This window comes from Botryllus schlosseri, chromosome 2 (genome assembly GCF_051294905.1).
Source record: "Botryllus schlosseri isolate E-star chromosome 2, Bs_hap1, whole genome shotgun sequence".
Classification (NCBI taxonomy): domain Eukaryota; kingdom Metazoa; phylum Chordata; class Ascidiacea; order Stolidobranchia; family Styelidae; genus Botryllus; species Botryllus schlosseri.
This window is the reverse complement of record NC_137237.1, coordinates 35,845,497-35,873,389: the sequence shown is the minus strand read 5'-3', so window position 1 is coordinate 35,873,389 and position 27,893 is coordinate 35,845,497. Positions and strand designations below refer to the sequence as shown.

Genomic DNA, 27,893 nt, shown 5'->3' with positions numbered 1-27,893 from the left:
AGCTGTACATGCGGTCAGTTAATTCCATATAGGCTCATTCATTTGCACTACAAGAGCTCAGCGTCAAAATACTCCGTTTAAGGGCTCTTTGAGTCTTATATAAACTTCCCCATCGAGATGGAGATAGGTAATGAAGAAGAACTTCTTCGCTGGCTTGGCAAATTGTGCAGAGTCGCCAAGGGATCACTCACCAGATCACTGTTCAAAGAGAAAAATGCTACGTTTCAAGTACGCTTTGTTTTTCCAAAACACTGCGCCATGGCGATAGGTAATTGGAATCGAATTTTTGCTGTCTTGGCAGATCGAGAAGTCAATTTAAAAAATCGTCGTGGCAATCAGAACCATAAAAGTGAACATCTTCACACTGTCAAAACATTACTGTCAGTTAGCGAGAAAAGATTCCTTACGATTGCTCAAGGGAAGCTCGCAGGTAACAATGTTTCGTGTGTTGATCGTGTCATTATTCGTGGTAGCTCCATCTCAATCGGAGCACCCTATAGTTTGCTCGGAACTTCGGAGGATGTACGACTCCGTATGTCCTAAAGACACAGAAGAAGTGGGGAAACTGTTCCCTCAGCAAGATTCCACGGCAAGAGGTGGGTCTTGAAAATCGCTTAAGCGACCGAATATTATTTCGATTGCGCTCAGGTAATTGCGGACTGAACGCACACTTGTTTAATATTGGAATCGCACCATCACCACATTGTAGCTCCTGCAATGAACCTGAGAAGGTTGAGCATTGTATCATGAACTTTTCCTCGTATGAATTTCATAGAACGTTCCTGAGTCGTGCTTGTGTTTGTACGAACATTATATTTCGCCTCGTGAACTTACTAACGGATTCAAGCATTTTTAAATACGTTGTAGAATATGTGCTGAGTTGTGATCGATTTATTTGAATTGTTGCCTTAAAAAATTGAGTAATATCGTCGCGCATCAGACCTAACGGTGATAGGCGCCACTCTTTTTCTTCTTCCAATAAATAAATAAATAAATAAATAAATAAATAAACTAGGTGGGTCGGTTGGGATGAGAACGGGAAATGCATAAAAACATATTTCTTGTCCCTCAGTGGAGGCCACTAATAAACCCCGGATCATTGCTCAAGTGGCAGGCCTACATGAGGGTATGCGATACTGCAATTTTTAAGTTGCTATAGGAGTTGCTTGAAACTCACTCTTTACCTGTTTATCGGTACGTGATGTGTAACTATACGCGAAACATTAAATATATATGTGCTCTGAAACCCTCGTGCACGACACGTGTAGTTTCATATACGCATATACGTAAAGTAGAGGTTCTCATTCGGCATCAGCTGTCACGGTACGGCCCATCCAAATTGACCAGTGCCTACATGGAACAGATTGGTTTGATCCAATACAACAGTGGTTCCAAATCTTTTGGACTCATCGCCCCCTTATCAATCGCGACACAACTTTTCATCCTCCAGAATTACGGATCCGAAAAAGAGGACATATAATCCTAATATTTATTTATCCAATTTTGATCGCTGGTGAATTTACTAGAAAAGGTCGTTTTCCGGGATAGTAGGAGCCGGGAAAACCGGTTTCCGCGTCTACTTTCCATTGAGTTGCCTTTTTTTCGCGTCATATGCAGAATAAGCCGTCTTCGCGAAAAGTTTTGACCGTGTTAATTGACGAAATTAGTTCACAGGACGGGTCAAACGGCTTGCGTTTATTATCTTTTGTAACTTTACTAGTGAGACGAAAGTAGTCTCAGTAGCAGTCAAATAGCAAGATAGCGACCAAAAATCAATTCTTACGTGGTTCCGATGGTGGACATGTTATCATCAGACACTTGCTTTGGTGACATGTACTTGAGCATGTTGATTAGAGTTACTATTGCTCTCAGTATGATAGAGCCGAATATGCCGGAGTGACGCCAGTCGCTTACTCAACTGTAGCTGGTCGTTATTTTTAGCTTGTTTACATAGTAATCAATGTAATCTTTACACGGTTCGTCAGCTTGTATACTTACTTCACAGAGACTGCATCATATCGACAGGAATTGCGCGAAGTAAAATCGAAGCTGCGAGCCAGTAAGAGCATATGATATATTGGACAGACCATTTGCAATAAAAATGTTTGTTCAGTTTCAGAACGAGTCGAATTCCTCGAAAGGATCAACCAAAATAGTAATTATTATCGCTGGTCGAAATGTGCGTCTTTCGTGACACAGAACTAAATTATTTTCACAGTGACGGAAGATTTGATTTCTCTGCGTCGAGCATCCGACAGAAATAGTAAGCCTTTATCGGTGTTCAATACCTGAGCGTTGTTGCTGAAATTCTCCAGAGATTTTCAATCCGCTCCCATGCTTTACCACTTCGCAATGTGTACCGCGATCATCAATAGTTGTTTTATCAATCCCACTAATGCTTGGAGGACATCGAAAATTCCGCTCGCCTCATGTGCCCACATATTCGAAAATTAGTCGTTTACGCCTGGGAGTAATTTCGGAATATGTGATACGTATAATCTACACAACAGTTATTTTGGGACATGTCGGAATACTATTTATTTGCTATACTTATGTATTTTTCGGTTATAAACTGAAACGGTGTTAAATATATTGTGAGTTACCGCAGTCCCACTTTAGCCAAAGCGAAAAAATCATTTTACGTTGATCCTTCTAACGTGTTGAAGTGGAGCAAACAATAAACAGAACTCGACTACGCAATTTTGATACTGAAGGCATGACGCATTTTAATTAAAATTTGAAATAATGGAAGTGCGATTTATCGTCTCGCTCAGTGTACTGTACACTGTACACCAGCGGTCGGGAACCTATGGCTCGCGAGCTATATGTGGCTCTTTTGGGTATAAGATATGGCTCTTTGCCAATTATATAATTCTTTACTGAATTGCTCAATATTGCAGCAACTTGTTAGGAAATTTTCATCACGACCAGAATAATTATTCTCGCGACCGTATAAACATGTCTTTGAGATGTAAAGACAATGCCATCTTAGGTTAGGGGTTCGGACAGCCCTTTTTAAAATCCCCAAATCTAAGTTACTGTCGCGCCGGAGACCAATATCACTCGCGAATTCGATGTACCCGACTCGAAATCTTGGATTTCCCGATACGTTGATTGATCAAAGGGAATAGCAGACCCAGATGCCCATGAATTACAACGCTGATCTACGGCGCGAAATGAACCGCCGTGGAAGTGACATTCACAATTACAAACAACGCCATAGCTATCCATGTTCTTGATCGGTACGTCGCTTTGTAATACCAGCGATAAAATGTAGGCGTGTAGCGCAACGTTGTATGTTCTCGCCAAAACTTTGAGAATTGAGAATTCGATCAGTATTTAGATTTTCGGAATCAGTGCAACAGTTAGATTACATTCAGTTCATATCAGTTATTATAAATTCTAAGCTATTTACAATGAATTGCGGTATCAATGGCGAAGTTTGGCCCGTCTGTGTCTTACCTATCGCATTAGGCTGCATTTTCGAATAATAGATATGCAAGTCGCCTAATTGTGGGAGGAAAATGTTCAAAATCCAGTTATTCATTAACAGCGATAGAAAATACCAGTGGTAATCGAAATTTTCACAATTTTCGTTCACTCATCCTGGCGACAGGGGACGAACTGCCTCGCTTGCCTCCCCTGACCCCATGCTGATCACACCTTACATTGGTTATATACTGCTGTAGTGATCATATTTGGGTCGACTTACGCATGGGATCATGGGTTGTCGCATTTAAAAGAAGCATCACGACGAAGCTACGTTCTCGAAACTGAAATTTCGCATGCTCGAATACGTTTACCAGCATGATTAGTACGAGTTTTTGCGGAGAAAATGAGGCGCACACGACGAATCTCATGTGCTACCATGACGTCACGAATTTATTTTCAATTGTGACGTAACAGTTGATTGACATGTGTGGCTCTTTGGGAGTTAGAATGGAAAAAATTGGGTTAATATGGCTCTTCGGACGAAAAAGGTTCCCGACCACTGCTGTACACCCAGTATATAGCCTGCGCAATAATGACATAGGCTTTTTGTATTATCATAAATGATATGGGATTGTCCCCCATACCACTGTACCTAACATGGACAGTTCTTAGTATAGGTAATGCCTGTTGATTCGTGTATACTGCATCATGTGCGTGGATAGTGACAAGGCAGGGCTATCTGTCGTATTAATAAAGGGATGTTGAGACGAGATCGTGTAGCGGTATAATCCAGAGCTACAACACCAATGGGTTGTGGGTTCGAGTCCGACCGAGGTCGACTCCACAATTTCTACCTATAAGTGTTGGGGTTAGCCTATATCTAGGCTCCTCCTAGCCATATCATCCGTGTAAGCGGTGTCTTATAAAGGTCTAGAAGTGGGCCGTGCCACAAGTCGGCATTTACGGAATAAAAATTAAGACATTGCTCCGGTGTAAATGACCATAGTAGTCGACAAACACCATGAATGCCTCAAACAAACAATCAAACAAACTAAAGCGATGCAGGACAGGGATGTTCAAGTCCGCAACCCTCAGGGAAAGCGGGTCGGGTCAGCTATTGATAAGGCGCGGAGACGGCAGGCCGCATTTTAACTTTCCAATAGCTGCACACTACAGATTCATGGCGAATCGGATATCGAGCTACACTCATCTTTCGTGAATAGCAATAGGTAAATCGCGTCAAGTGCGACAAATTTGATCACTGCTATGAACACAATTTTTTCAATAATATCCATGCGCAGAGTACGCACATTCGTGGCTTAGTGATTTCGGTGGTTTGGACGCTTCTGTTACCCAACTTTAGCGTAAATCAGCCTATGTGCTGAATTTAAAGCCCACTTCGCCGATTCTTCAAAATTTGCATTTCTTCGCGGGCTGCACGTTGCATATCCGTGGTGTAAATTATGTGAGGTCCGGCGGCTCACTTCATGGTTCTGCCCAAAAAATAAACTAGGTAGAATTCACACATTCCATGTTTCAGGTGAATGTCAGGACAGCAACGATTGTAACAGGAACCAAGTGTGTAAGTCAGGAAGATGTGAAGGTCAGTCACGTCATAATGCTGATTCAAATAAATAGCTTTGCTCAGCAGACATGAGGTAATCGTGATTTGTAATCATAGTCGATTAGCACGATTACGGCATTATGATGTAATCGTAATGGCAATCGATTACATTGGTGCAGTAATCATCCATTGTCCGCTACTCCGCTAAATGGAGGCGTTTTTTATCCCAATTTACAAGTAAGAAGTGGCAATTACCAGAACATGCTGAGTCTACTATAGAGATGCTGTAGAAACACGCAAAGTCTAGAACGAAGAGCGTAATTAAATTTTTTGGCTTGGAAACTGCTTAGAGCAGTGATTGTCAAGCTTTTTTTAGACACGTCCCCTTTTATGACAGGGAAAAATTTCGCGCCCCCATTCCCGCCCACCCTTATCGTCATATCACAAAATGCAGCCAGAATTCTAGCAATCCCAACGGATAACTTCATGGCATGGAAGGTTATGAGTGTTGATGAGAGAATTTTCAGATATGAAATTTGGACTAGACACAGAGCAGTAACAATGACTATGAGGTAGATCGCACAGGTCGCGAAAAAATTTCTTCAGCTGATCGCAGCTTCGCGCCCCTCCCCCCCGTTTGAAAACCACTGGTGTAGAGGAAACAACCTAAAACACAAGAGCTTGGGTACGTAGTACAAGCATAGATGCAATCGACACAATTAGTCCGAAATAGTGCAGCCCGCGAAAGGTTGCTTGGAATTCCTAACATAACACCTTATTTTTGAATGTTGACGCGTGGACTAAAACTATAGGCTGTATCATCTAAACAGGAAATTCGTTGACTTTGAAGCCTGTTCATTAATATTCCACGATTACACTGCCTACGTACCGCGCATGCATAATCCAGATTCAAAATAAAGGCAATGTAGCAAAGTATCAGTAGCAATTAAAGTCACAAGAAATTACCATTTCCATATAGTTTTGGTCAAACCTTCTTTGTTGCTATTGTCGCATTACGCATTATACGGCAGCTTCCTAAATACTCGTAAGATATGTAGAATGCTGTTTTAGGCTGTTTGAAGAAATCTTACAGTGCAACTTTTTGCAACTTTTTTCCATTTCTTTGCATGCTACTTTTTGCAACATTTTGCAGCTTTTTCGATTTTTCATGAAAGTATTTTCGATTTTGGTGAAATACACGGCCGGATTCGACTGTAAATCAGCACTGAAGTAACGCTTTTACGGGTATTTCGTGAGCTGAGCCGGAAAAATGCAACTTCTGCAACTTTTTACCTGCAACTTTACACGGATTTAACTGCAACAAAAACTTGCCCTACTCATCATATATATCACCCATAAAGGATGAACGGGCATGTCAAAAAAGTAAGCCAAAACTGAAATTCAGAGAAGGTTAGAGTACTGAATATTTGTATACTGGAATTAGGGGTAAACCCGCTCTTTCAGTTTTTGCCGAGCATGTCGCCGAGATTAAAGCTTTTAATTATGACAAAAAGACGAAAAACTCGGTCTAAGGAGGACGAATTTCAGAAAAACTCCAAGCTTCGTTCAACACCAAGGCTATTAGAGCTGCACAGTGCACACTGCTCAGAAGGCAGCGACCGAAACAATAAACATTGTACTATATGGCGTATACATTTCACTATGCATTGGTTCTCGAACTGCGGGGCGTGAAAGGATCTGAAGACCGGTGCGAAGCCGAAGTTGAATGAAAATTTTATTCGTGCCCCGCGCGATTTACCCTGAGATTATGGTAATTTAGTCATGGTTCTGTGTATTTTCCGACTTTGATATTTGAGAATTCCCTTATCATCGGCCATAAACGCTCCATGCCTACAAGCTTATCCGCTCGGATTGCTAGCATTCTCGTCGCTCTTTTTAATATTTTGGGATATCATGATACCGTATTGCGAAGGTTTTCACTATCATAAAGGGAAGCGTGCCAAAAAAAAGGTTTGAGAACCACTGTTTTCGTGTCTTAATAGAAGAACGCAGAGACGGGTTTAAATAAAGCTAAATGTATCGTGTTCAGCATGGTTTCGAGCCTTGACGATAAATAGATAATTTTTAAATCAACCGCCACTTTCTCATTGCCTAACATCAGTGGCGTAGGAGCATATGCTGCCGCCCATGGCATTCGGTAAAAATACTGCTCAAATTTTGAAATAGTTTTATATTGACTGGAAATCTTGTTGTAATGACTAAAAAGGGTCATCACCTCACATTTTGCGCCCCTAACAGCCTGCCACCCATGGCGCCATAGCCGCCCCTGCCTAACAGCAACACATTCACTGAGCAGCATTAACAATGTAATTTAGAAATATAATTAAAATACAATGGCAAATATAGCTGAAACCCGCCAACGTATTTTCTATTTCTCATTTGGCCGCGGAGGAAAATAATTGCCCACCCCTGGTATATAGAACTGATCTGATCATAATCAGCGATTCTATTATGTTCATCAGCTCAAGAAACAATATACCAAATGAGTCAAACAAGACACAGCGTAAGATAACGAACACACATGACCAAGTACCTAACACACACCTCGGCATACAGCTATTACGAGTAAATTATTGCCCGATACAACAGTTTCCGCTCTCGAGGCTTCGGCTGTCCTTCTATTGACAATATCATCACTTCGTCCGTGTATTAATCCTTCATCGGATTGTGCCCATTGCGGTTATTATTTTCATCGTTGCATACACCAGTGGTTCTCAACCTTTTTCACCTCGCGGACCGGTGAAGTTTCAAAAAATATTTGGCGGACCGTTGAATCTTCAAATATTGAAATCAACCTGAAATGTGAAGTATGCAACCGTTTTCTTGAACGTAGGCCTATGGTAGGCTACTATAGAGCAGAGGTGGGCATTTATTTTTAACCAACGGGTCACATGAAAAGCAGAAAATACGTTGGTGGGTCGAGTCAAAAGTTATATTATACCATATTCTGCAGCTTATTAATTATATTTCTAAATTGAAAGCAGCGAATCATATTGTTAATACATGCGCTGCTCAGTGGCTGTATTGATATTAGGCAATGATAAAGTGACGTTTAATCTCCAAATATTTTATTTATTTGCCGTCATAATTCAAAACAATGGTGAACATGATACATTTTAAACTTTTTTCAACTCAAAGACATTATGAAGATATTAAAATGTATTTAGGATATACTATACAAGCATTAGTTTGTCTTGGCCGCTGCCTCCCGAGCGATGTGCAGCTTGGTGAAATCGTGTTCACTGTTGTTATTTATGGTATTTATGGTGTTCGTCGACTACAATGGCCATCTAAACCAGTAGGGCTTCGGAGCCGCCGTAAATTTGCATTGCTCCAGCTCCAGCGCTTTCTTCTATCATACAATAGCTCCGGCTCTACCTCCGGCGCCGCATTATTACCACTGAGCCGGCTCCAGCTCCAGCTCCGGCTCTGAAAACTAACAAAGGTGTCTGTCTATAGCAGGGGCGGGCTACCCGTGGCCTGCGGGCCATATGTGGCCCGCGAGAAGGTTTTGAGTAGCCCGCAGGGTTGTAATGACTCGAGTCATGACTCGACTCGAGTCAGACTCGAGTCACGATTTTTTTGTGACTCGACTTGACTCGAGTCATTTTCTTGAAATGGGAAAATGACTCGACTCGACTCGAGTCAATATTTGGATTGACTCGACTTGTACTCGAGTCATTACGCATGACTCGACTCAAGTCATTGACTCGGCTTATTTTATGTGACTTGAAGGTGAAGAAAGTTGCGAATCACAATGGTTAGATCAACGCATGTGACGAATTCTGTCGACAACGCTATTTGTCACCACTGCTTTCGTTGCACTCGTCTGATATCAGATATGCGCCGCCGTAAAAACGAAAGACAATGGTACATAGTAGCAAAGAGCAATGCATTGTACAAAATCATCCAGTGATGAAGAGGGAATAGATCCTCCGCCATCAAAGTACTCAAGACATTTCAATTATACAAGCAAACAATCGAAGCAAAGTCCAATTAGAGCCAAAGAATTGACTCAGATGGTCAAGTAGCCTACTTGGAAGCGACTGATAAGCTCATGTGTAGATATGAAGGCGATGATTCTTTGCATTTTTGGCCGACTAGAATATATGAGTATCTAATGCTCTTCAGTGTGGTTCAAAATTGCTTTTCAATTCCTGCCTCTAATGCACTAGAGAGGAACGTGTATCCAGTGGATGTGGATTATTGTAAGGCCATGCTGCCTCAACATATATGAGAATCTCCTTTCCACTTTAGTATTTTTCAAGTGTAACTCATTGATTTGATCTGCTGTCTGTCACAATACCCTCCGTCCGTTTGACGTTTTGTTAGGTATGTGCATTGTGCACGTGATAATAATGAATGGCTAATGTTGTGTGATATTTGTGCAATAGGGCCGATCAAAAATACCTTCTTTTTTATTCTACTGGGTGGCTACTTGATAAAATTGCTACGTTGCATAGAAAGAACACTGGATCTGGCCTAATTTGAAAAGGTGGAATCAATGAAAAGAGAGGAGAAAATTTTGGATTTGAAGTTATTTTAGATAATCTAACAATTTTAAGAAGTAGCTTCTTTTTTGAGATTCTGTCCTCATATTTGAGAATTTTTTTGGTAAATGTAGGGCAAATTAGACTAAGACAACAGTAAATCAGAACTAAAGTAACGCTCCGGCGACTATTTCGGCAGCTGAGCAGAAAAGTTGACCTTTTTTCTGGCCAACCACCTGATATGATGTGAAAGCAAAACTGTACCTCTACATAAGCGTTTATCTGTTGATTCTTTACCAGCTTGTATCTAGCTAGACGTGAATTCGTAGGTCCTCTATCAGATAGTATGTAGATGTGAATTCGTTAATTCTCTATAAGCTATTTGTGAGCGGTCGTCGATGTGCTCTAAATAAAAACTGAATGCTTTTATTTGTGATATATCAGACAGACAAGACAGATATTTGATTTAAAGTTCTAAGATTAGTAACGTTATCGTATTGGCGGCCTATCTTGTCTATCTGTAGCATCGGTATATGAGGTCAGGAACTGTCTGTTATCTGCCTATCTAAATAAACTTGTGCCAAGACTATGATAGGGACAAAATAAGCATGTTTGGCAAGCAAGGAATTCGATATCACCCAAGCAGGATTGAAAACATAAGTTGAACATGACTTCAATACTGTGACTTGGACTCGACTCGAGTCATAACACTATGACTCGGACTTGACCCTTAAAACGGTGACTTGGACTCGGACTCGAGTCAGTGATGAATTGAAAATGACTCGACTCGACTCGAGTCAAAACCACAAAAGTCAGATTGACTCGTGACTCGGAACCATGTGACTTGGTTACAACCCTGGTAGCCAGTGACCTAATTTCCCATTATATATCGAAATTCCCTGTTATATTATCGAAATTGAATTGCTCAGATTATGAACTTGCAAGGCCAACCAAAAATTTGATTAGCCTGGCCGCGACACTAGGGATGTTGATGACTAAAATATCAGTTCCGACGCATTGGCAGATCCAGGATCCAGTCACATTTTTAGTAAATCGTCGTACATTACATTAAACTGAAAACGTAGTCATTTTTATCACGCATCGCGTTTTTAATTGTCACACGATGTCTTTCTTTGTAGCCTACCCCCACCGTAAAATGAAAAAAAAAACGTCGACAACGAAGAAATGTTGGCACAAAATGATTGTCATATATTAGCGGAAATCTTCGATATCGATATTTCCAGATGCCGAATAGTCCTGCCCTTGCAAACTGAGCCCAGCGTGTGGTATACAGTCGACCCGCAATATACCCATGTATTATTAATATTTACGAAAATTTTACGCGCCTGGCGCGGCTAGTGGGCAGCGCACTCGTTCGTCAATTTCATGTGGCCCTTTAGCCTAAAAGGTTAGCCACCCTTGGTCTATATAGACTACTAATTTACTCGAAGGTTAGTTATCTACAGTAATCTAGAAGAGTCGGTCAGCCGTCAGTAACATCGGATGCATGAAGACATAGGTGCCGCCGTGTCGGCTTGTGACGACATAATGAATACTTGTCAATTGTCGATAACATCAAAGTTGCACTAGAACGCACTTTACTCCGGGCCATTGCTGTTGTACAGCATTCAAATTCTGATGCGGCGTTTTAACACTGTCACTATAGGGGAGACCGGGGACAATTGTTAACAGTTTTTGTATTTTCGAACATTACTTGTTTTTCTCGTGGATATTTCATTTCCAAACTCAAGGATATCTAGAAATTCTTAGTTTAGCTTAGTTTCTAGATATCCCTGTCCAAACTTTTATGTAAAGAATCCAACAACTCGATAGTTGATATTAAAACTAAAAAGGAACTCAATCAATATTCAATCATGGAAATTTTGAGTCGCGAAGATCGTCACTCAAATGTTACAATCGCCCCGTACCTCGGGACAATTGTAACAGTGTTATTTATAACTAAAAACAAACGAAATGAATAACAATAATGGGAGCACAAATCGTACTATTGAATTAAACTGAAAAAGAGAAGTTTGAACGCTTCCAGGCTACGCCCTATCGCATTTTTGGCATCTGAATATATTATTATCCTTCGTGCCTTCTGCATGATCTCGAAGTGTCGCCTACAAGAAACACATTGATTCCATCATCTTCCTACACATATTGGGCGTCTTCTACCAAGGTGCTGTAGTTCAGTGTGCATAATGGCTTGGGAATTCGGTCATCTGCGAAGGTGCGAATTTCGCACTGCGAAACCGACCTGGCTAAAATATATTGGTTGAATGGGCCGATGATAGTGTAGCAAAACGAGGACACAACATTGTGTGGCATCAAACTAATGGTATTCTTCTGTTCCGTACAAAATTTAAATAAATTGTTCACACCAGATGACAAAATGTAAGTGGGCCATGCTCAAAGTCAGGGGATGAGGATTCAGTCATGGGCAAGCTCTTAATTTACCATTGAAGGTCGACACAGCAAAAGTCGATCAACATGAGATAGGGTAGTAGAATGACGGAAATAACCGGACCCTAAGATTCATATCACCACTTCTGTCGGGCCGTACCGACAGAGTATCATGTTAGAATTGGTATGACCAGGTAGAGTCTGTTCTGGTATTGAACTTCTGGCTGTTGCAAGATTCATCTGCAGTAGATAAATAGTTATACCATCGTACAAACACAGGGTGTTACAATTGCCCCTGACACGCTCGACCATGATTGATGTCTCAGCATGGTGCCTTCCCGGCGACGCGAGTCCTAGTTTCCCTGTCATCACGGTAGACTATGGTAACATTTTAACATTGTTCCAGCTACATATCTTGCATTGTAACCACTTGAGGTTTTATTCTTTAGAACAAATTATTCCAAATCAGAAAATATTTACTCAAGAATCCAAAATTTCGTTTTTTCGAAATTATGCCGGGGCTTGGCGTCGTAGATCAACGTAACTTCACGTATATTAGAAGACATAGCCTACCTACCGCATGTGCATTCAAAATATGAAGGCAATTTATTCATCCTACTAACGTTGAGGTCGATTGTTACAGTTGCCCCGTGTTACATTTGTCCCCGGCATCCCCTACTCGTTAACATTAAGCCATACAGCTCAATTCAATTTTTAAATGTGCGATTATTATTCAACTGTAACTGTAGTAAGAGCAATATGGGCCGATATAACGACGTGATCACAATAGACATTCGATTCGCACAAATGGCCAATGGTTTGACGTTCGATATTGGTGCACTCGTTACCAGTCCATCCGGTGTCGATCAAGTTTATCGGAATATAATATTTTCCCGTTGTAAATAATCGAATATTCGAATTAAACACTGTGTCATGCACATTGCGTCATTCCCATAACGAATTAAACCAAGAAGTATGCACATTGCACATTTACAAGTCACAGTGCGCGATAATCCGAGAATACTAGAGTATCAAGCAGACATCAAGAATGAATAAACGAAACAGATGATTACAAATTGGAAATCGCGTATCAAATCGGTAATTTGTCTCCAACATAAACAGAGTTGGTCAGTAACGAAGTACTTCTACTTTTTCGAAGTACTCAAGTAGTTTTCCTCTACTTCTGGTACTTACTCAAGTAGATCTGATTTTCGCTACTTCTACTTTTACTTCGTAATATTTTGCGATCTACTTACTTACTTTTCGCTATTTTCAGTTTGTCAAGTAGAAGTAGTAAATCTTTCAATCAGGAAGATGGCCTGAGGAATTTCGGGGCTGTTTTCAAGGAGTATCAACATTTAATTTTCATAAAAGTTGAGTAGAGCCCAGAATTTTCGTCGCGCTTCGCGCGCAGTGGAAACGGAGTTACCAGTATGATTTCACGAAAGTATCGATGAATATAATTTAGGTAGCGGGTTGGCGTCGTTCCGTTCACACTGGGATATCTAGAATTGGATATCTAGATATCCCTGCGTTTACACCACATTGTCCCCCTTCGCCCATATGAAATAATCATCACGGTATATATGGATCATCAAAACGTTTGAAACTGATGTTTCGCAATCTAGCATTTATTTGTCATATCGTAATCTTGCATGTCCATGGCGCGTCCTATCCTGGCAAAGTGGACTCTGAGATTTTTTGTTAGTTTTAGAGCTGTTTTAGCATACCACATTTGAGACTTTTTGGACTAAAGGCAGGAAAAACGTGTTCCGCTTTTAGAAGTAGTATTTATGTTTCATTTTCAATTCCAGGTATCATATACTTTGAGTTATAATTAAAATCAGTTATTTTGTCTGGCTAAAATACATGTTGAAGTATAAAAGCAAGTGTAGTAATGCCTTTAATTTCCGGAAATAAAGCTACACAATATCGCATTTTAACGGTCCACCATATTTTTTATTAACGTTTACTAATCGCGCAAAGTGTTTGCACCGTATCCTATACAACTTCTCCGTATTGCTCTTCGACTAAACTACGGACCTTATAATATGGGGGATGGCGCCATACCATGCTATTTTCTAAAACGTGCTGTTCGAGAAAACAGAGGATAAGTATCGCATTTCCATATCAATCCTATCATTTTCTTCCCATGATGTGGACGAATGCTTATGCTATCGAAAATTGGATACCTGCTGGTAGGCATCAATATGAATCAAGCTCGTCACCTTTCGCATAGCTCAATTTGCGCCTTTTTACAATCCATGTGAACGAATTAGGATCGTTTTCACAACTACTTACTTACTTGAGTACTTTTAAAGTCAGTCAATTCTACTTCTACTTCAAGTAGTGTTAGGGTGCTTATGGAAGAAGTACTTCTACTCGTAATTGAGTAGATTTTTTCGTCGCTACTTCTACTTCTACTTGAGTAGCTTTCTTGACTACTTTGACCACCTCTGAACATAAAATACCATGGGGTTTTGGACTACTCTTCTGCCATCCCCTACTTACGCTCGAAAATCCTTACTGGAGTGAATGGCGATGATGCGCAGTAATGAATTCCAATTAGCATGCATAATTGCATACTCAATAACACTGTCCAATTTCGCGTCCCGATTGAAGAACTATCACGAAAGAACGAGTATATGCTCATCCGATTCCTAGCAACGATAAGATGGAATTTTTCGGCAGGTGCTCGTCATATCGACATGTCCACCGAAATCACGTTTTTATCCTCTCTCTCTCTCATTTCGCGTAATACATAGTGATCATTATTTTCGAACCGTAAACCAACAAGGTTATGCTGATGATGAAATTGCGGTTATGCCGAATACCCACAATATTCATGGACATATTTCGCATACCAGGGTTCGGCACTCATGTATGAAAATTGAACATTGAACATATGACTGTTCTGCTGTTAAATCATCAGGAGCATGGTTAGTCGGAAAATGTAGCGCCAAAGAGGAAAAAATTATTAATTTCGCGAAGGTCTGCTGTTGAATTATGTGAAGTCAGCAGATATGGTTGTTGCATATATAAGCATCTTATGAAATACGTCGGAGCCGGAGCTACCCCTCAAATAACTGGCTCCAGCTCCGGCTCCGACTGAATTTTATGTAGAGCTCCGACTCCGGCTCCAGCCCCGGTAAAAATGCACGGCTCCGGGGCTCCGGCTCCAGCTCCAAAGCCCTGTACACCAGGCCGATATTCCTTATCATTGATTCCATAGCTTCCGACTTGTAGCACGGTCCACATTTTCCCGTGGTTTTAGCCTAGTCAACGAACTAACAGTCAAAAGTAGATTTTCTGTTCTGAATTCCAGGTAACTTTTCGCGGGCAGCACTTTGCCCAGGTCTGTACTAGAGAGTGACATTTCGACGGTTTGTTCGTAAATATGTTCATGATGGTATTCATGTGATAACTACGGTAGTCTGTCTGTGGAGACAGGTATAATTGCCAGATACACCTATGCTACCGCCGAGAATCCCGAATCGACCATACCAACTCAAATAATAGGCTACTTTTCTCTTTGACAATATCGAGAAAACGCGTTGCGGAGTTAAACCAAGCACCTTGTGCTGCTGCGTTGCTCATTTCCCACAACCACCAGACGTATAGGCCTACTACGAATACACTGCAACTCAAACAAACACCTGGTAACTGCGATACCTGGTCAATGCTCATCCACGAAATGAATGAATCGAAAACGAATGAGCCAGTCCCCTCGACCCTCGTATATGTCATCACCAGCCACGGCTTGGACTTCATGTCAATCGAACATGTTTCGAGGCCTAATGTTACTTCACCAAGTTCTGAATCAGTTTAATATTTGACGTTTTATTTATTTTATCAATGTCAGTCAGTCAGTATGCTTTATTCATCTCACCAACAAACACATGTAAATTGGTATAGATTGGGAGACGACGGGGGACCGGTAGGTCTTAGATTCAGTCGCCACCCAGTGGAAAAAGTCTTTAACATCTTGCATCTTGAAATTGAGGTATAAAATTTTATTATGCCTGTCGGACCGGCACCGGTCCGCGGACGGGCGGTTGAGAACCATTGGCATACACCACTAGATTGTTTAAAATGAAAATATAGGAAGGAGCCGAAACGACTTCAAGTATAATCTTTCCAAAGAAGAATTCACCTTGGTATAGCCCTAGATCCACATTCCTGAACGTTTAATAGAGTGGCTTTTACATTCAACCAACAGTAATAGAGCAGAACAAACAAAGGACAAACGGTGAAAATGAAGGGACCTGCGTCTACGGGCGAAATAAAATTTCCAGATCGTGGTCAGGTTATCTCGGGCGCAGACTATAGTTCACCCTATATTTCATTTGCAAATTCTGAAATTTAGCGGATTCCATTAAACTTTCGTTAAGACTATTCCACCCAATATAGAGATGGGCTAGGTGTCTCAGATTCTGAAGATAAACCCGCATTTCGCATACATAATGTATTTTCAGACGAATGTCGCAGTAATGTTCACTGCGGGAGTAACCAGCAGTGTCATTCAAGGCAATGCGTTTGCATGAGAGGATATATCAATATTGCCGGAGCTTGCGTCGGTATGTAGCCTATTCAAGCATGGTCATTGATTTTGTATTCCATGATTCCTTCGTATTGCAAGCATGACCAATCTACTTACGTTCTTTTCCTTTACATAATTTTGCAAGATTCGGATTTGGGGACGCCGGATTCTATATGCTGGTGATCAGATTTGTATCGGATTTGTATTTATGATTTATTCTAATAATTTCATAATGCCGTGCAATTTTAGATCATCTCAGTCAATGCCCGATTCGAAGTTGAGCTAGAATCCTAAATCCAGAACACGATTCTAATATTTATCAGAATTCGCTTAATCTCTGATCTGCAAAGGTAGGGTGATGACAAAATACAATTTTACAGAAAAATCTATGCCGCTTATATTACTTAATTCGGAGTGTTCTAAGCATATATTTGATATCCCACTAAAGTATTCGTCATCGATAGTCGATAACTGTTGTAAATTCCTGCTCAATTACAAGTATAGAAATAGTGATTTCAAGTTGTATCAAAACTACGTCAAGTAAACTCACAAAACGAAAGGCCCGGAACTTGTTCTAGGATGTAGTGTAATGAAGTAGATCGTGACGAAGCATTGCAGAATTGTGTAAGATAATTACTGGTGACCGTTTTTAGAATTTGTAGCTTCATCATCGTTATGCTGTTCTAATGTTCTATGGCAGAATGAATAAAGACGAAGCAAATAGGAAATGTTCGATTTTCGATCTGTTTCCTGACTGCCTTGACAATTTCACTCAGGAAAATCATTCGGATTTATCCAAATCCGATTTATTGTTGGACCAAATCGAAAACAAAAAATGAAATCATAATAATTGCTTGGCTTCAAGAGCGTGTATGAGGAGACTTGGAAATATAGTCTTCCTCTCTACGAAACACTTGAGTAGAAGTGAAAGGAGGGACAGGAGGGAACCAAATTGAGTTAATAATAAAAACGTGAAATTTCCTTGATGCTGCTTATAACATTAGGACTTGATGACAAAACCCTTTTCTGGAACATCACATAATTGCACCAATTCTAAAGCGAAAGTTATATTCACAGTTCACACTCTGTACTACACGCGAATACAGGTATTATTATGCAAATGCAGATCCGACTATATGTATCTTTTCGTCGAAGCCGCAGCACCCGTTTCTTGATATTCAACGAAAATATTATTTGTTTTACAGCCGGGTGTTCCACGAACGACGATTGTTCGCGCAATGAAATCTGCAGATCGCGACGATGCGAGTGCAAGGATGGTCACATGCTGGTCAACGGTGCATGCAAAGGTATGACTTAGATCCATCCATTCCACGTGACAGACCACTGCATAAGTCATGAAGCTAAGTAACTTGTGATGTGTCGTTTTTATCGCGTTTTAGCACACATGTGAGTTGCTCGTACCAGTAGAGTTCCCGTTTCGTAAGCACGGTATTCGGTGGATATTCCGGACTGCATGCGGCGTACGTCATAGATGTGGAAACGTAATGTATTAGGATTTCTCTCGCTGCCGAAACCAACTTGGATTTGGCACAAGCCCATATGCGAAATCAGGCGATTAGGTGTTTTTGTATGTTGACGGTTTTAAATTTCTTTTCAGAATTGAACCACCTACTTGCCTGCGAGAGCCACAATATGGACGTCACGTGCCCACTCGGACAAAGAATAAAAATCATAGAAGCCATGTATGGAAGAACGGAGGGAAATCGGTGAGCACTTGACAGGAAAGCAATAACTGCATTCATTTCAAATCAGAGTATTACCTTTTCGAGGTACCCTAGTAGATTTTTCTACTTCCAATTCTTCAATATTACAAGCATATCGGAGATTAGCCAACAACAATTTATCATTTGTAGTCTCAATCCAATAATTGAAAACTAAATTTACTTTTGAATATGCTTCTTATATGTTCTCATTTACAACTTCATTCCACTCTACCTTTCTAGACTGACTCTCATGTACAGCGAACGTTAGCACTATAAGTGTGGCAAAGTAAAAATATCCGAGAATCTTATTGTACCTTCAGATTTTGATAAGCCACTCGCGCGTCAATCTATTCTCAATATTATATGATATTACGGTATATCATATAAAATGCATATAAAAAGTACTGACCTTTGCTCCGATGTAGATCAGCCAGGAATATGAACGGGCAACGGATACCTTATTAATATGAAGCGTTGACCAAACCTAACGTAATCTACCTCTACTTAATTGATGTAGTAATGCTTCGTATATGGCTACTTCTAGTACTTCTAGTCGTATTTGACTACAGATAAGCATCATCTCGTCGACTTCACTCCATAACTAATCTACCAAAAGAAATGGCTGAGTGTCATGACTAACTGAAGTAAATTGATGTTCATGAATGCATCATTACTTGTTCTTTGTGTAGTTAGAAAGGAAAACCATAGCAAATCGATTTCACACAATTAATGGCTAATGATTGCGTCTTATTGGCACCTGTTCGTTCACTTTGAAGCAGACATTGAGTAGAATCAGATGAGCCGAATTAAATCGATTTTAATGCGATCTCATCGCGTTGCACGCTGTTTGAAACAATGACACCCAATGTTCCCTCTGAGTTGCGCACATGCACGATTGCGCAGTGCTGACACGGTCTCTGCGCACAGAAAATCCAAGCTGCGCACAAAAAAATCGGAAGTGATGACCTTTTGTTTAGTCGTTACGCACAGTTGTCCAAGGGGCCGCGCAGTGAGTTGATGGGTGCGCGCAGACTCGTCACAAATTAGAGCAGTGGTTCCCAAACGGTGGGGAATTCAATCGTTTCTGGTGGGGAATAGACGCATTTGTCTAACATTATATATACAGCACAGTCTGCATGTTCACGGAGACACATGCGTAATTACCGTTACCAGTTAACTATGCCCTGAACTGAAATGCATGTATCTACTTAAACATTTTTGAAAATCATATCGCGTATTGTTCACAGGATCTTATTATTAACTATTGATGGCCAATTATGGCGTCGCAAATGCATCCAGCTATGCTAGTTTGACGTGAAATAACGCTTTCGTGAAATTTTGAGTGTTCTGGTATTGGTTCACAATACGTTTTATGTTGCAGTTATAGCCATTTGTCTTGCGTACTGGTGTGGTTGTGTGTCTTGTGCATGCAGTTAAACCAGCAAATGGCGCTCTGTGATGACAAAAGTGTTGGATAATGGGGAACCGGATCGTAACTCCCCAATTGGAGGGGGTCGAGCTCGAAGGTGCCCAGAATTATTTCGTGAATTAACATAAATAATAGAGTAAATATTTGTAAATATATGCCATTTAAAAAAAATCGCGCTTCGTGCGCGATTTAATGTTGCCGAATATCTTGATTATTGGGTACCCTTCCCCACGGAAATACGTATAATTTAGAGAAATGGCGACAACGGCGTCCGCCATTACTGCGCCACGACGCACCACGACATATAAAGTTATAGGCCATGTAACATGCGACTCCGAGAAGTGTGCCAGAACGATCAGCAGCGAGAAGACCTTGGCCGAGAAGAAATGCCCTTGTGGTGACCCAAAACGTCGATATATATACAATATGATTAATTGTCCATAGGGTGTTAAATGACTGGCGCCGAATGTCCCTGTCCCGGTGATCTGAACCCCACAGGAAAACATTATTTGCCAGTAAAGCAATGCCAATTAGACATCATGTGCGCCTATTAGTTTTGGCGATTTCTATATCTTTTAACATAGCAGATATAGGAGGAAACGAAATAGTATAACGTGACGAAGTCAATATACCAATGGGTCCGCCCGAAGGCGCTTCATTGTTATTTAGGGGTCCTACCTCTTCCAACACACCTCACTCAGCTCTACCGGTAAATCTGATTACGTGAGCAGAGAGGGGATAAAGAATTGGAAGGAAAATATATGCAATTCCCGCTTATATTGACCGATTCAATCATGAACTATATAAATTTTTTCCCGCTTCGCGCGTTTAGTCGAAATAAGGCGGCGCACTAAATAGGAGACCCAATGTAGCGGATATGTAGCGGGGTAAAGCGTACAGGCTCAGTGGACTGAAGGGGTTCTGGGAGGGGGGCGAAGGTGGGTTTATCAACCTGATTGGAAGAAGACCAGCGGTATTTCTTTTTTGGGGGGCGACAAAGTGCTGTTACGGTGCTGGTGGGGAATGAAGGATCGGAATAAATCTGAAGTGGAGAATGATGACAAAAAGATTGGGAACCACTGAATTAGAGGGAACATTGATGACACCCATTATGAAAATTCGTTTGGAATCGTCCAGTAGTAGCCTATTACTGACATAGCAATTCCAAATCCCTGGAGAAAAACTATATCATAAAGTTAGGAATACTGTAAGTTAGTGATGTCCGGTGTGGATGACCGAAGGAGATTTTGCGCCCTCCATCTTTGCACCCTTCGATTTGTTAGTTGTAATGTTATATCATTTTACGCTGCAGCCTACGTCGTATTGGATAAACGACGTCATTACTGTGCTAAAAATTCGCGCTTCCATGGCGGTATTTAATCTGGTTATATGCACCTAAACTTTCATTCCAGATGCCACAATGGCGGACCACCAAAACGGAACTGTCGTGCGTCTGGAAGTCTGGCGGTGGTATCTAGAAAGTGCAATGGGAGGTCAGAATGCAGAGTGAACGCGGCAAACCGTGTGTTTGGAGATCCTTGTCGTCGCACCAACAAATACTTAGAAATCAAATACATTTGCAGTTGAAATAATGACGGGCGGTATACTGTTATGATTGTTTGTGAATAAAATACTCGTTCGGATTGTACATAAAACCCGTGAAATTCAAATGGCGAAGTTGTTGTTATTATTCACCTGACTAGAAGCAGCCTATATAAACCTGAGTCGAACAAATGCCGAAGTACAGTCGGACAAGTAACTATATTACTGCGTCTATGTAATCTTCTAAGAACTTTTCCTGTTGTGGCGATCCCCTATTTTAAGTGATATTCTAAAACGACTATTGTAAATATTTTGGGCCCGACTCGCGCCAAAAGACCACTTGACAAATTCACGATATTAAAGTTGCAGGCAGTATTTTACGGTTCCAGTGTCGCTGCTCGGATCAGGAGCAGTTGTATTGGGTTTTGTTTTGTTGCTCTGTGTGATTATTAAATTAATCAATATATATATAGCCTACACTGTAAAAATTATTCTTGTAAATTTACAGGAAAAAATATGGTATATTCGATTATTAGTTAACAGTATTTTTCTTGTAATCGATTACTAGTTTACAGTATTTTTCTTGTAATTCGTTACAAGCTCTACAAGCTAAATCTAGTAATCTCAGTACAAGCTATAGCAATCTCAGTACAAGCTATATCTTGTAACACTCTTTTTCTCTCTCTTATTATACCCAAATCTTACACCTGTACTGGCAGAAAGACCCAATGCATTCGGCGGCCATGATTGTTCACAAAACTATAGCGAAAAGGCTCATTTATTTAAAGCCGATTAACAGCAGCAGATCAGCAGGAAATATACAGCATAATAGGCTCAAGCACAGTATATGAAAATCAACAGCAGCATGTATAAAAAGAAATTGTGCAAAAAATATTTGCATGACTTAGCCTGCAGCAGACCAAGCATGCTCCACAGGAGTGCAGCTAATGGCTTGACAAGCACTCATGTAGTTCCTAAAGTATCATTAGGTCCAGTACAAACCTATTTTCTACTTCACAACGTCAGAATTGTCAAGTAATGAAGTATGCTGAAAATATAATCACTTGAGGCCAAATCTACTTCAGCACTCCCAAAAAAGCAAAACTATTTACACTTACCATTGTATATCAATGATCAAATGAATTTAAAAACTGCAAATCAATTTGTTTCACACATTGAAGCGACCGCAGACGGCATATGCAGCCCTTTGATTTTTGCAATGCAGATGGACAAGAAATGTAGAGTCTTATCCACACCACGTGCGAACTGGATATTGAATACCCAATGTATTGACAGGATGAGAGCTAAAGCATGTGTGAAATCTACTACGTCATTTATCACTAGCCCGTCGAAGTGCACCGTCCACTTGGTTTGTCGAGTGTCAAGATGTATGACTGGGTGCGGTGATTCTGGATTATCCTGAAAAAAGAGGGCACACAACTGTATACTGAAAGGCAAAGAGAGTATGAACTTATATAGCCAATAATACTATCAGAGTAATAATGGCTGATGTATTAGGTCAAAATTATGACTATGACAGCACTTATACCAGGGGTACCTTTTCAGCCAAAGGGACACAAGAGATTTGGGAACCATTGAGTGGGCCACTTGAATGTTAATGACCTTTCTTAAGTCGTCCGATAGGAGCCAACCGAATTAGGTAACATAAAAATAAGACTTACATTTTACATTATGTCATGAGAACTCTGTGGGCATTCATGTCGTGATCGCGCTAGGTGGGATATATTTTCAAAAACAACAAATGAATTCGATAAATAAATGTGTTACTTGCAAATATTGAGGGTTGCCTTTGTATACCACTGGGTTCATTTTGCAAGGACATGATTATTCGGCGTTTAGATATAGCAATATCGAAGGTTTCGGTGAACATCCCTCCGTCCTATTGTGCAAAGTTTCATCGTCGACGATCTCGCTGCGAGCACACAAGCGAAGTCGCATGTTGGACGACACAACGTATCTCCTAATTGCGAATATATAGTTGGACTCAATTCTGTAAGTGATGCGTATTTTAATTTTCAGGAGGGCCCCAATACTAAATGCAAAAAATCGAGTGACAAGAAATCATGCGAAGTGCCAAGAAAAATATCAAGTCGAATAAATCTGCTGCGAGATATTCTACTTAATGGTCATATACGAAAATCTGCGATAAATGTGGCTGGCCCCTAAATACGCCAATGCGTCGGAACTGATTTTTTAGTCATCATCAAATTTCGCGGTCAGACCAATCAAATTTTGGCAGGCCTTGCTATTTTACCCGATGTTTCGAGAATTACCTCGAGGGCCATACACAACCATCTCGCAAGCCACGGGTTAGCCGCCACCGACTTATACTGACATATCTAGCTGTGAGCCTATTATCAGCGCAGTAAAGTATATTTTATAGCAATGCAATGTCGACATGTACTTGGTACAAACCTTGTTTATAACCAAGAATTTGTCATAGGATTCGTTGAACATTGAAGGTATACCGAGCATCCAATTGAGTTCTGCGGAATATGAAAAAAACACAAATTCATATTTTGAGTTGTCCAATAATTTGTATATTCAAAGCATTGTACCTATCACATCTACAATGTCGGCTGACAAGCGATCCCACTTGATTCTTCTTGCATGCTTGGAGAATTTATTTTCTTTGATCTTGTCCAGAATATCTAGACCATTGTTAATCAGCTTCATTTCTTCCAATAGCTGAAACATTATCAGTGACCGTTAAACAGAAATCAAACCGATGATATTGCTTCTTACCCAATATGAATTTCTGAGAAGGGGATACTCCACAAGAATGTCAGCAGTTGGCATGTTCCCGTCTTCTATATCGAACCGACGCCTTTTGAAAGTGGCTTTCATTGCTTTCATAAGCCTTGCCTTGGCTGGGTTAGATGAATTTGATTCCGATAATATGATTGACTTATGTTCGGCGAAGCTTTCCTCATTGTTCGAAGATTCTCCGACCTGAAATTTTTAATTAATATATGAATCAGCGGTTCCCGACCGACAAGTCACGAAAATAGTAATTTCCTACTTCGTTAGCAGGAAGACCAGAACTTCGGGGTTTCTTGCATCGAGGGCTGCTCGTGTCGGATTCTTCAGTATGGAGCCGTCTCCGTGGACCAGGTCTTCCATACTTTATTCTATTTGCGATGAGAACCGGATCGTCTGGATTTTCTACTTTCCGACGTTCGTTAAAAATTTTGTTATCGAGTTTCTTTTTCCAATCGTGCTAAAATGTTACGGATTTTAAAGAGTGTAGCACAGGGGTGGGCAAACTTTTGAGCTCGCGGGCCACATTCAACATCTGAATTCATTCGCGGGCCGCACTATATAAAATTGGGATTATAAACCAAAACGCAATATTGATATTTGATTATATAGTGAGGACATGGAGATAACATATGTGCTTATTTAAAACAAGCCAAACATTGCTTTGACGCTCACGTGTCAGAAACATATAGTGGCGAGATTTCATAGGCTGGCGGACCTCAATAACCAATTTGTCAAAACTATAGAGATGAAAGTCGGTCGGCCCGATGTAGCACTACCATACTTCAAGCTTCAAAACTCACCCATGCAGGAAGATAATGATCTTCATCTGCCAAGCTTGATCTCAGGACTTTATATTCTTGCACTAGAGCTGTACATGCCAGAGTTTTTGTATACGGTGGCACGTCAAGTCTGAATGAAAAGTGGACGAAAGTTACATAGTCAAGAAGCTGAATGCACCAAAATTGGTATCGGGTCATCTCCAGTATTTTCATTCAGTATATCGTGAGTACAGAGGACTATGGTTGTCACAAAGCGTTAGTCTGTGAATAAGGAAGTAATAGAACCGACCAGATTGTGTGCAGAGCCCAAAATTATACCCTTTGCGACCAACCCCACACGTTGAAAAACGCTGCACTAGAATATAGATCACTTTAACAGCCAATACCCAAAGTGTTTCGTTAGATCGTAGAACAGATGGTCCACAATTGCTCTTCTTAACCTTGGCCTCGAGTCGCTTTTTGACTCCAGTTTTTCCACCTCGTTGTGCAGATAAGCAGGAAGGCACACCTCATACTTGTGGTCAGAACATCTTTGAGGCTTTTTAGTACATTCTTCAGCATCCATCAATGGCGTATCAGTTATAGATGTAGAGGGCTCCAGATCATTCATGAATGATGAAGCATCAACGCCTTGTTCTGAATTTCGCAGACCACTGCACATATCTCCTGCAATTGAAATATCACTTATGAGACAAAATTCTGGTTCCCAAAGGAAGCGCTAGCTACAAACAAGGCGACTGGGAGGGGGAGATAAATTTTAAAATAATTGATATTAATCGAACGTTACTGTCACACTGATCCCGAAAAATCTAAATATTGATCGACTTCTCCATTCTCAAAGTATTCGGCTGTAAGATAACGTTGCGCAACACGACTACATTTTAACGCCGGAACTAGAAAGCTATACTTAGCTGTCAGTGTTCATATTCTTGATTAAACTATGGCGTGGTTTGTAATTTGAATTTGTAATTGTGAATGTCACTTACACATTGTGTAAGAATGTATTTGGGAACACTGCTATACACCGTCAAACAGTGGGTCAGGCGTGGCCAACCTTTTCGGCAGAAGGGCCACATGCAAGCGACGAACCGTTGCGCGGGCCACTATCCACACTATTCACATGTAGCCCGCGGGCCACGGGTTGGCCGGTCCTGCAGTAGGTGGCATAAAACTTACTATTCGTCTGCTCTTCAGTCAATGATACATCCACATTACTGGTGCAATTTGAATTACGAACACCAGCACCAAGCAAATCTGTCACTTTCGAAGGCTCTGCAAGACAAAAATATCAAGTAACGAAGCATGTATATTATGGCAATTGTATATGAGACTAAATTACCTGATGATTTTTTTTCACTCAATTTCAAAATATCGCCACTGCATAGTTCCACATCAGAATCAAATTCAGCCCAGCCAAAATCTTTGTCATGGTACTCAATGTTGGCATTGTCAGCGGGAACTTCAGGAAATTTATGTAATACAGCAGTTTTCACTTCTAATACAGAGGTTACTCTAAACACTTTTTAACGGTCACCATAGGTCACCTTCAACTTTAACTGTGCTTCAGCGTTGGCCATAGCAATCAAGACTATTTCAATAACCTGAAATACATCAAATCACAAATATTGATCAGTGATATACGCCGCGACGTAACCTCATCAGGTTAATGTCATTGATTACATATATCTGCTGTGGTTCATGATACATCAAGTCTGTAGGACGAAAAACACGAACGCCATCTTCTTTAACAGAGTAACTATGAAAATGATTGATAAACTGAATAGACTTTATCAATTTAGTACAAAAGAAGCACTCGGCATTGACAAACAATATATTGACTATTGCTGTCTGTCGTTTTTGTTGAATTTTCTAGTACTTCTTTGTGCATTCGATAAACATGTACCTCATAACTCTTGTACGTACCAAACGTCCGGTTGCAGCAGTCAATTTTGCACAGGAAGCTACTTTCGTCTCGGTGGAACCGCCTCAGGTGAGATAATAAGGACCTCCTATTGGGAAACGACTCTACACCATCGCAACATTCGGTAGGACACAGCCACAGACTCATCCTAAGTTGCAATAAACGGAGAAACCAAAACGTAAAAAACCTGCACCACCAAAAAACTGGCTGGTTTCGCCATTCGCGTTCGCGCCGAAATGGTCTGATATAATATTGTAAAATCCAAATCCTGTTACGAATTCGAGATTAAAATCCAAGTCCAAATCAATAAAAGGTAGGCTTCTGATCCGAATAACACGTTGAAGTGTAAAGTTATGTGACATTTCAAGTTCATTTCTACATATATTGATCGTAAAATTAATCTAAAATCGATATCCATTGTTCTTGAATCAGATAAAAATTATTAATTGCGATTATTTGAAATCGAAATCCAAATCCTTCCTCGTTTTGTTCTCGCGCCTTTTTGATAAACCGCTCAACCAAAACCGGCGGATTTATTTTGTGCAAACAGGGTGAATTGGGAGTTTATATTGAAATATAATGACCAAAAGGAAGATAATGAAAAATAGTAACATTGGAATCGCATCGTATTTTGTGTCTTGTGCATTTTCCTATTGTCGGATATGATGTCTGGGTGTTTTTGAACAACGTTTCAATTCACATATCTTAGGGGCTTGTCAGGGGTGTGTTCGAACTGCGTTAACACTCGGACATCATGTCTGAGGCGTGACTGGAGTAAGTTCGGACTGCGTTGTCTATCGAACATCATGGTAGGGATGTGTTCGGACTGCGTTATGACACTCGAGCATCATGTCTGGAACACATTTAGGGCATGTCTGGGGTGTGTTCGGCCTGTATTGACACTCGGATATCATGTCTGAGGCTTGTCTGGAGATAGGTTCGGACCACGTTGTTAATCACCCATCATGTCAGGGGGTATTTGTAGCGCGGTGGACACTCGAACATCATGTCTGGGACATGTCAGCGCATGTCGACGGGGGGGGGGGGGTGTTCGAGCTTCGTTGACACTCGGACATCATGACTGATGCATGTCTGAAACAGGTTCTGACTGCGTTGTCTATCGAACATCATGTTTGGGATGTGTTTGGACTGCGTTTTTACATTTGAGCATCTTGTCTGGGTCATGTCTAGGGCATGTCTGGGGTGTGTTGGGCCTGTATTGACACTCGGACATCATGTCTGAGGCATGTCTGGAGATAGG

General features: G+C 40.7%; 2 protein-coding genes across 5 annotated transcripts; one reads left to right on the top strand and one right to left on the bottom strand.

Moving 5' to 3' along the window:
- Positions 1-85: 85 nt before the first annotated feature.
- Positions 86-21,276, top strand: LOC145434512 (uncharacterized). Of its 3 annotated transcripts, XM_080311865.1 has the most exons (10): positions 86-228; positions 302-596; positions 2,006-2,059; positions 2,114-2,155; positions 2,219-2,263; positions 4,973-5,035; positions 16,389-16,490; positions 17,659-17,760; positions 18,072-18,180; positions 21,019-21,276. In XM_080311865.1, the coding sequence occupies exons 2-10, from the start codon at positions 437-439 to the stop codon at positions 21,191-21,193; spliced, it is 852 nt and encodes a 283-aa protein (XP_080167991.1). In that variant the 5' UTR covers positions 86-228; positions 302-436; the 3' UTR covers positions 21,194-21,276. The 3 variants fall into 3 exon arrangements, with proteins under 3 accessions (XP_080167991.1, XP_080167993.1, XP_080167992.1); XM_080311866.1 differs by lacking the exons at positions 86-228; positions 4,973-5,035 and having other exon boundaries at positions 258-596; XM_080311867.1 differs by lacking the exons at positions 86-228; positions 4,973-5,035; positions 16,389-16,490 and having other exon boundaries at positions 251-596.
- A 634-nt stretch (positions 21,277-21,910) lies between these two features.
- LOC145434510 (uncharacterized) lies at positions 21,911-27,685 on the bottom strand. 2 transcript variants are annotated; one of them, XM_080311863.1, is made up of 9 exons: positions 26,677-27,685; positions 25,888-25,983; positions 25,098-25,377; positions 24,733-24,841; positions 24,192-24,389; positions 23,915-24,121; positions 23,728-23,857; positions 23,585-23,655; positions 21,911-22,567 (listed from the first exon to the last, which is right to left on the bottom strand). In XM_080311863.1, exons 1-9 carry the CDS (start codon positions 26,777-26,779, stop codon positions 22,307-22,309), a joined length of 1,455 nt encoding a protein of 484 aa, XP_080167989.1. In that variant the 5' UTR covers positions 26,780-27,685; the 3' UTR covers positions 21,911-22,306. The 2 variants fall into 2 exon arrangements, with proteins under 2 accessions (XP_080167989.1, XP_080167990.1); XM_080311864.1 differs by having other exon boundaries at positions 26,051-26,840.
- Positions 27,686-27,893: the final 208 nt, after the last annotated feature.

Bases quoted from the DNA above. Each gene is read 5' to 3' on its own strand.
- LOC145434512 (XM_080311865.1), top strand. From the start codon at position 437: ATGTTTCGTGTGTTGATCGTGTCATTATTCGTGGTAGCTCCATCTCAA. The intron at 17,761-18,071 runs GTATGACTTAGA...ATTTCTTTTCAG, and splicing joins GGTCAACGGTGCATGCAAAG to AATTGAACCACCTACTTGCC. The intron at 18,181-21,018 runs GTGAGCACTTGA...CTTTCATTCCAG, and splicing joins GGAAGAACGGAGGGAAATCG to ATGCCACAATGGCGGACCAC.
- LOC145434510 (XM_080311863.1), bottom strand. From the start codon at position 26,779: ATGAGTCTGTGGCTGTGTCCTACCGAATGTTGCGATGGTGTAGAGTCG. The intron at 24,842-25,097 runs GTATTGGCTGTT...CTTTTCATTCAG, and splicing joins GATCTAACGAAACACTTTGG to ACTTGACGTGCCACCGTATA. The intron at 24,122-24,191 runs GTAGGAAATTAC...TAAAAATTTCAG, and splicing joins CTGGTCTTCCTGCTAACGAA to GTCGGAGAATCTTCGAACAA.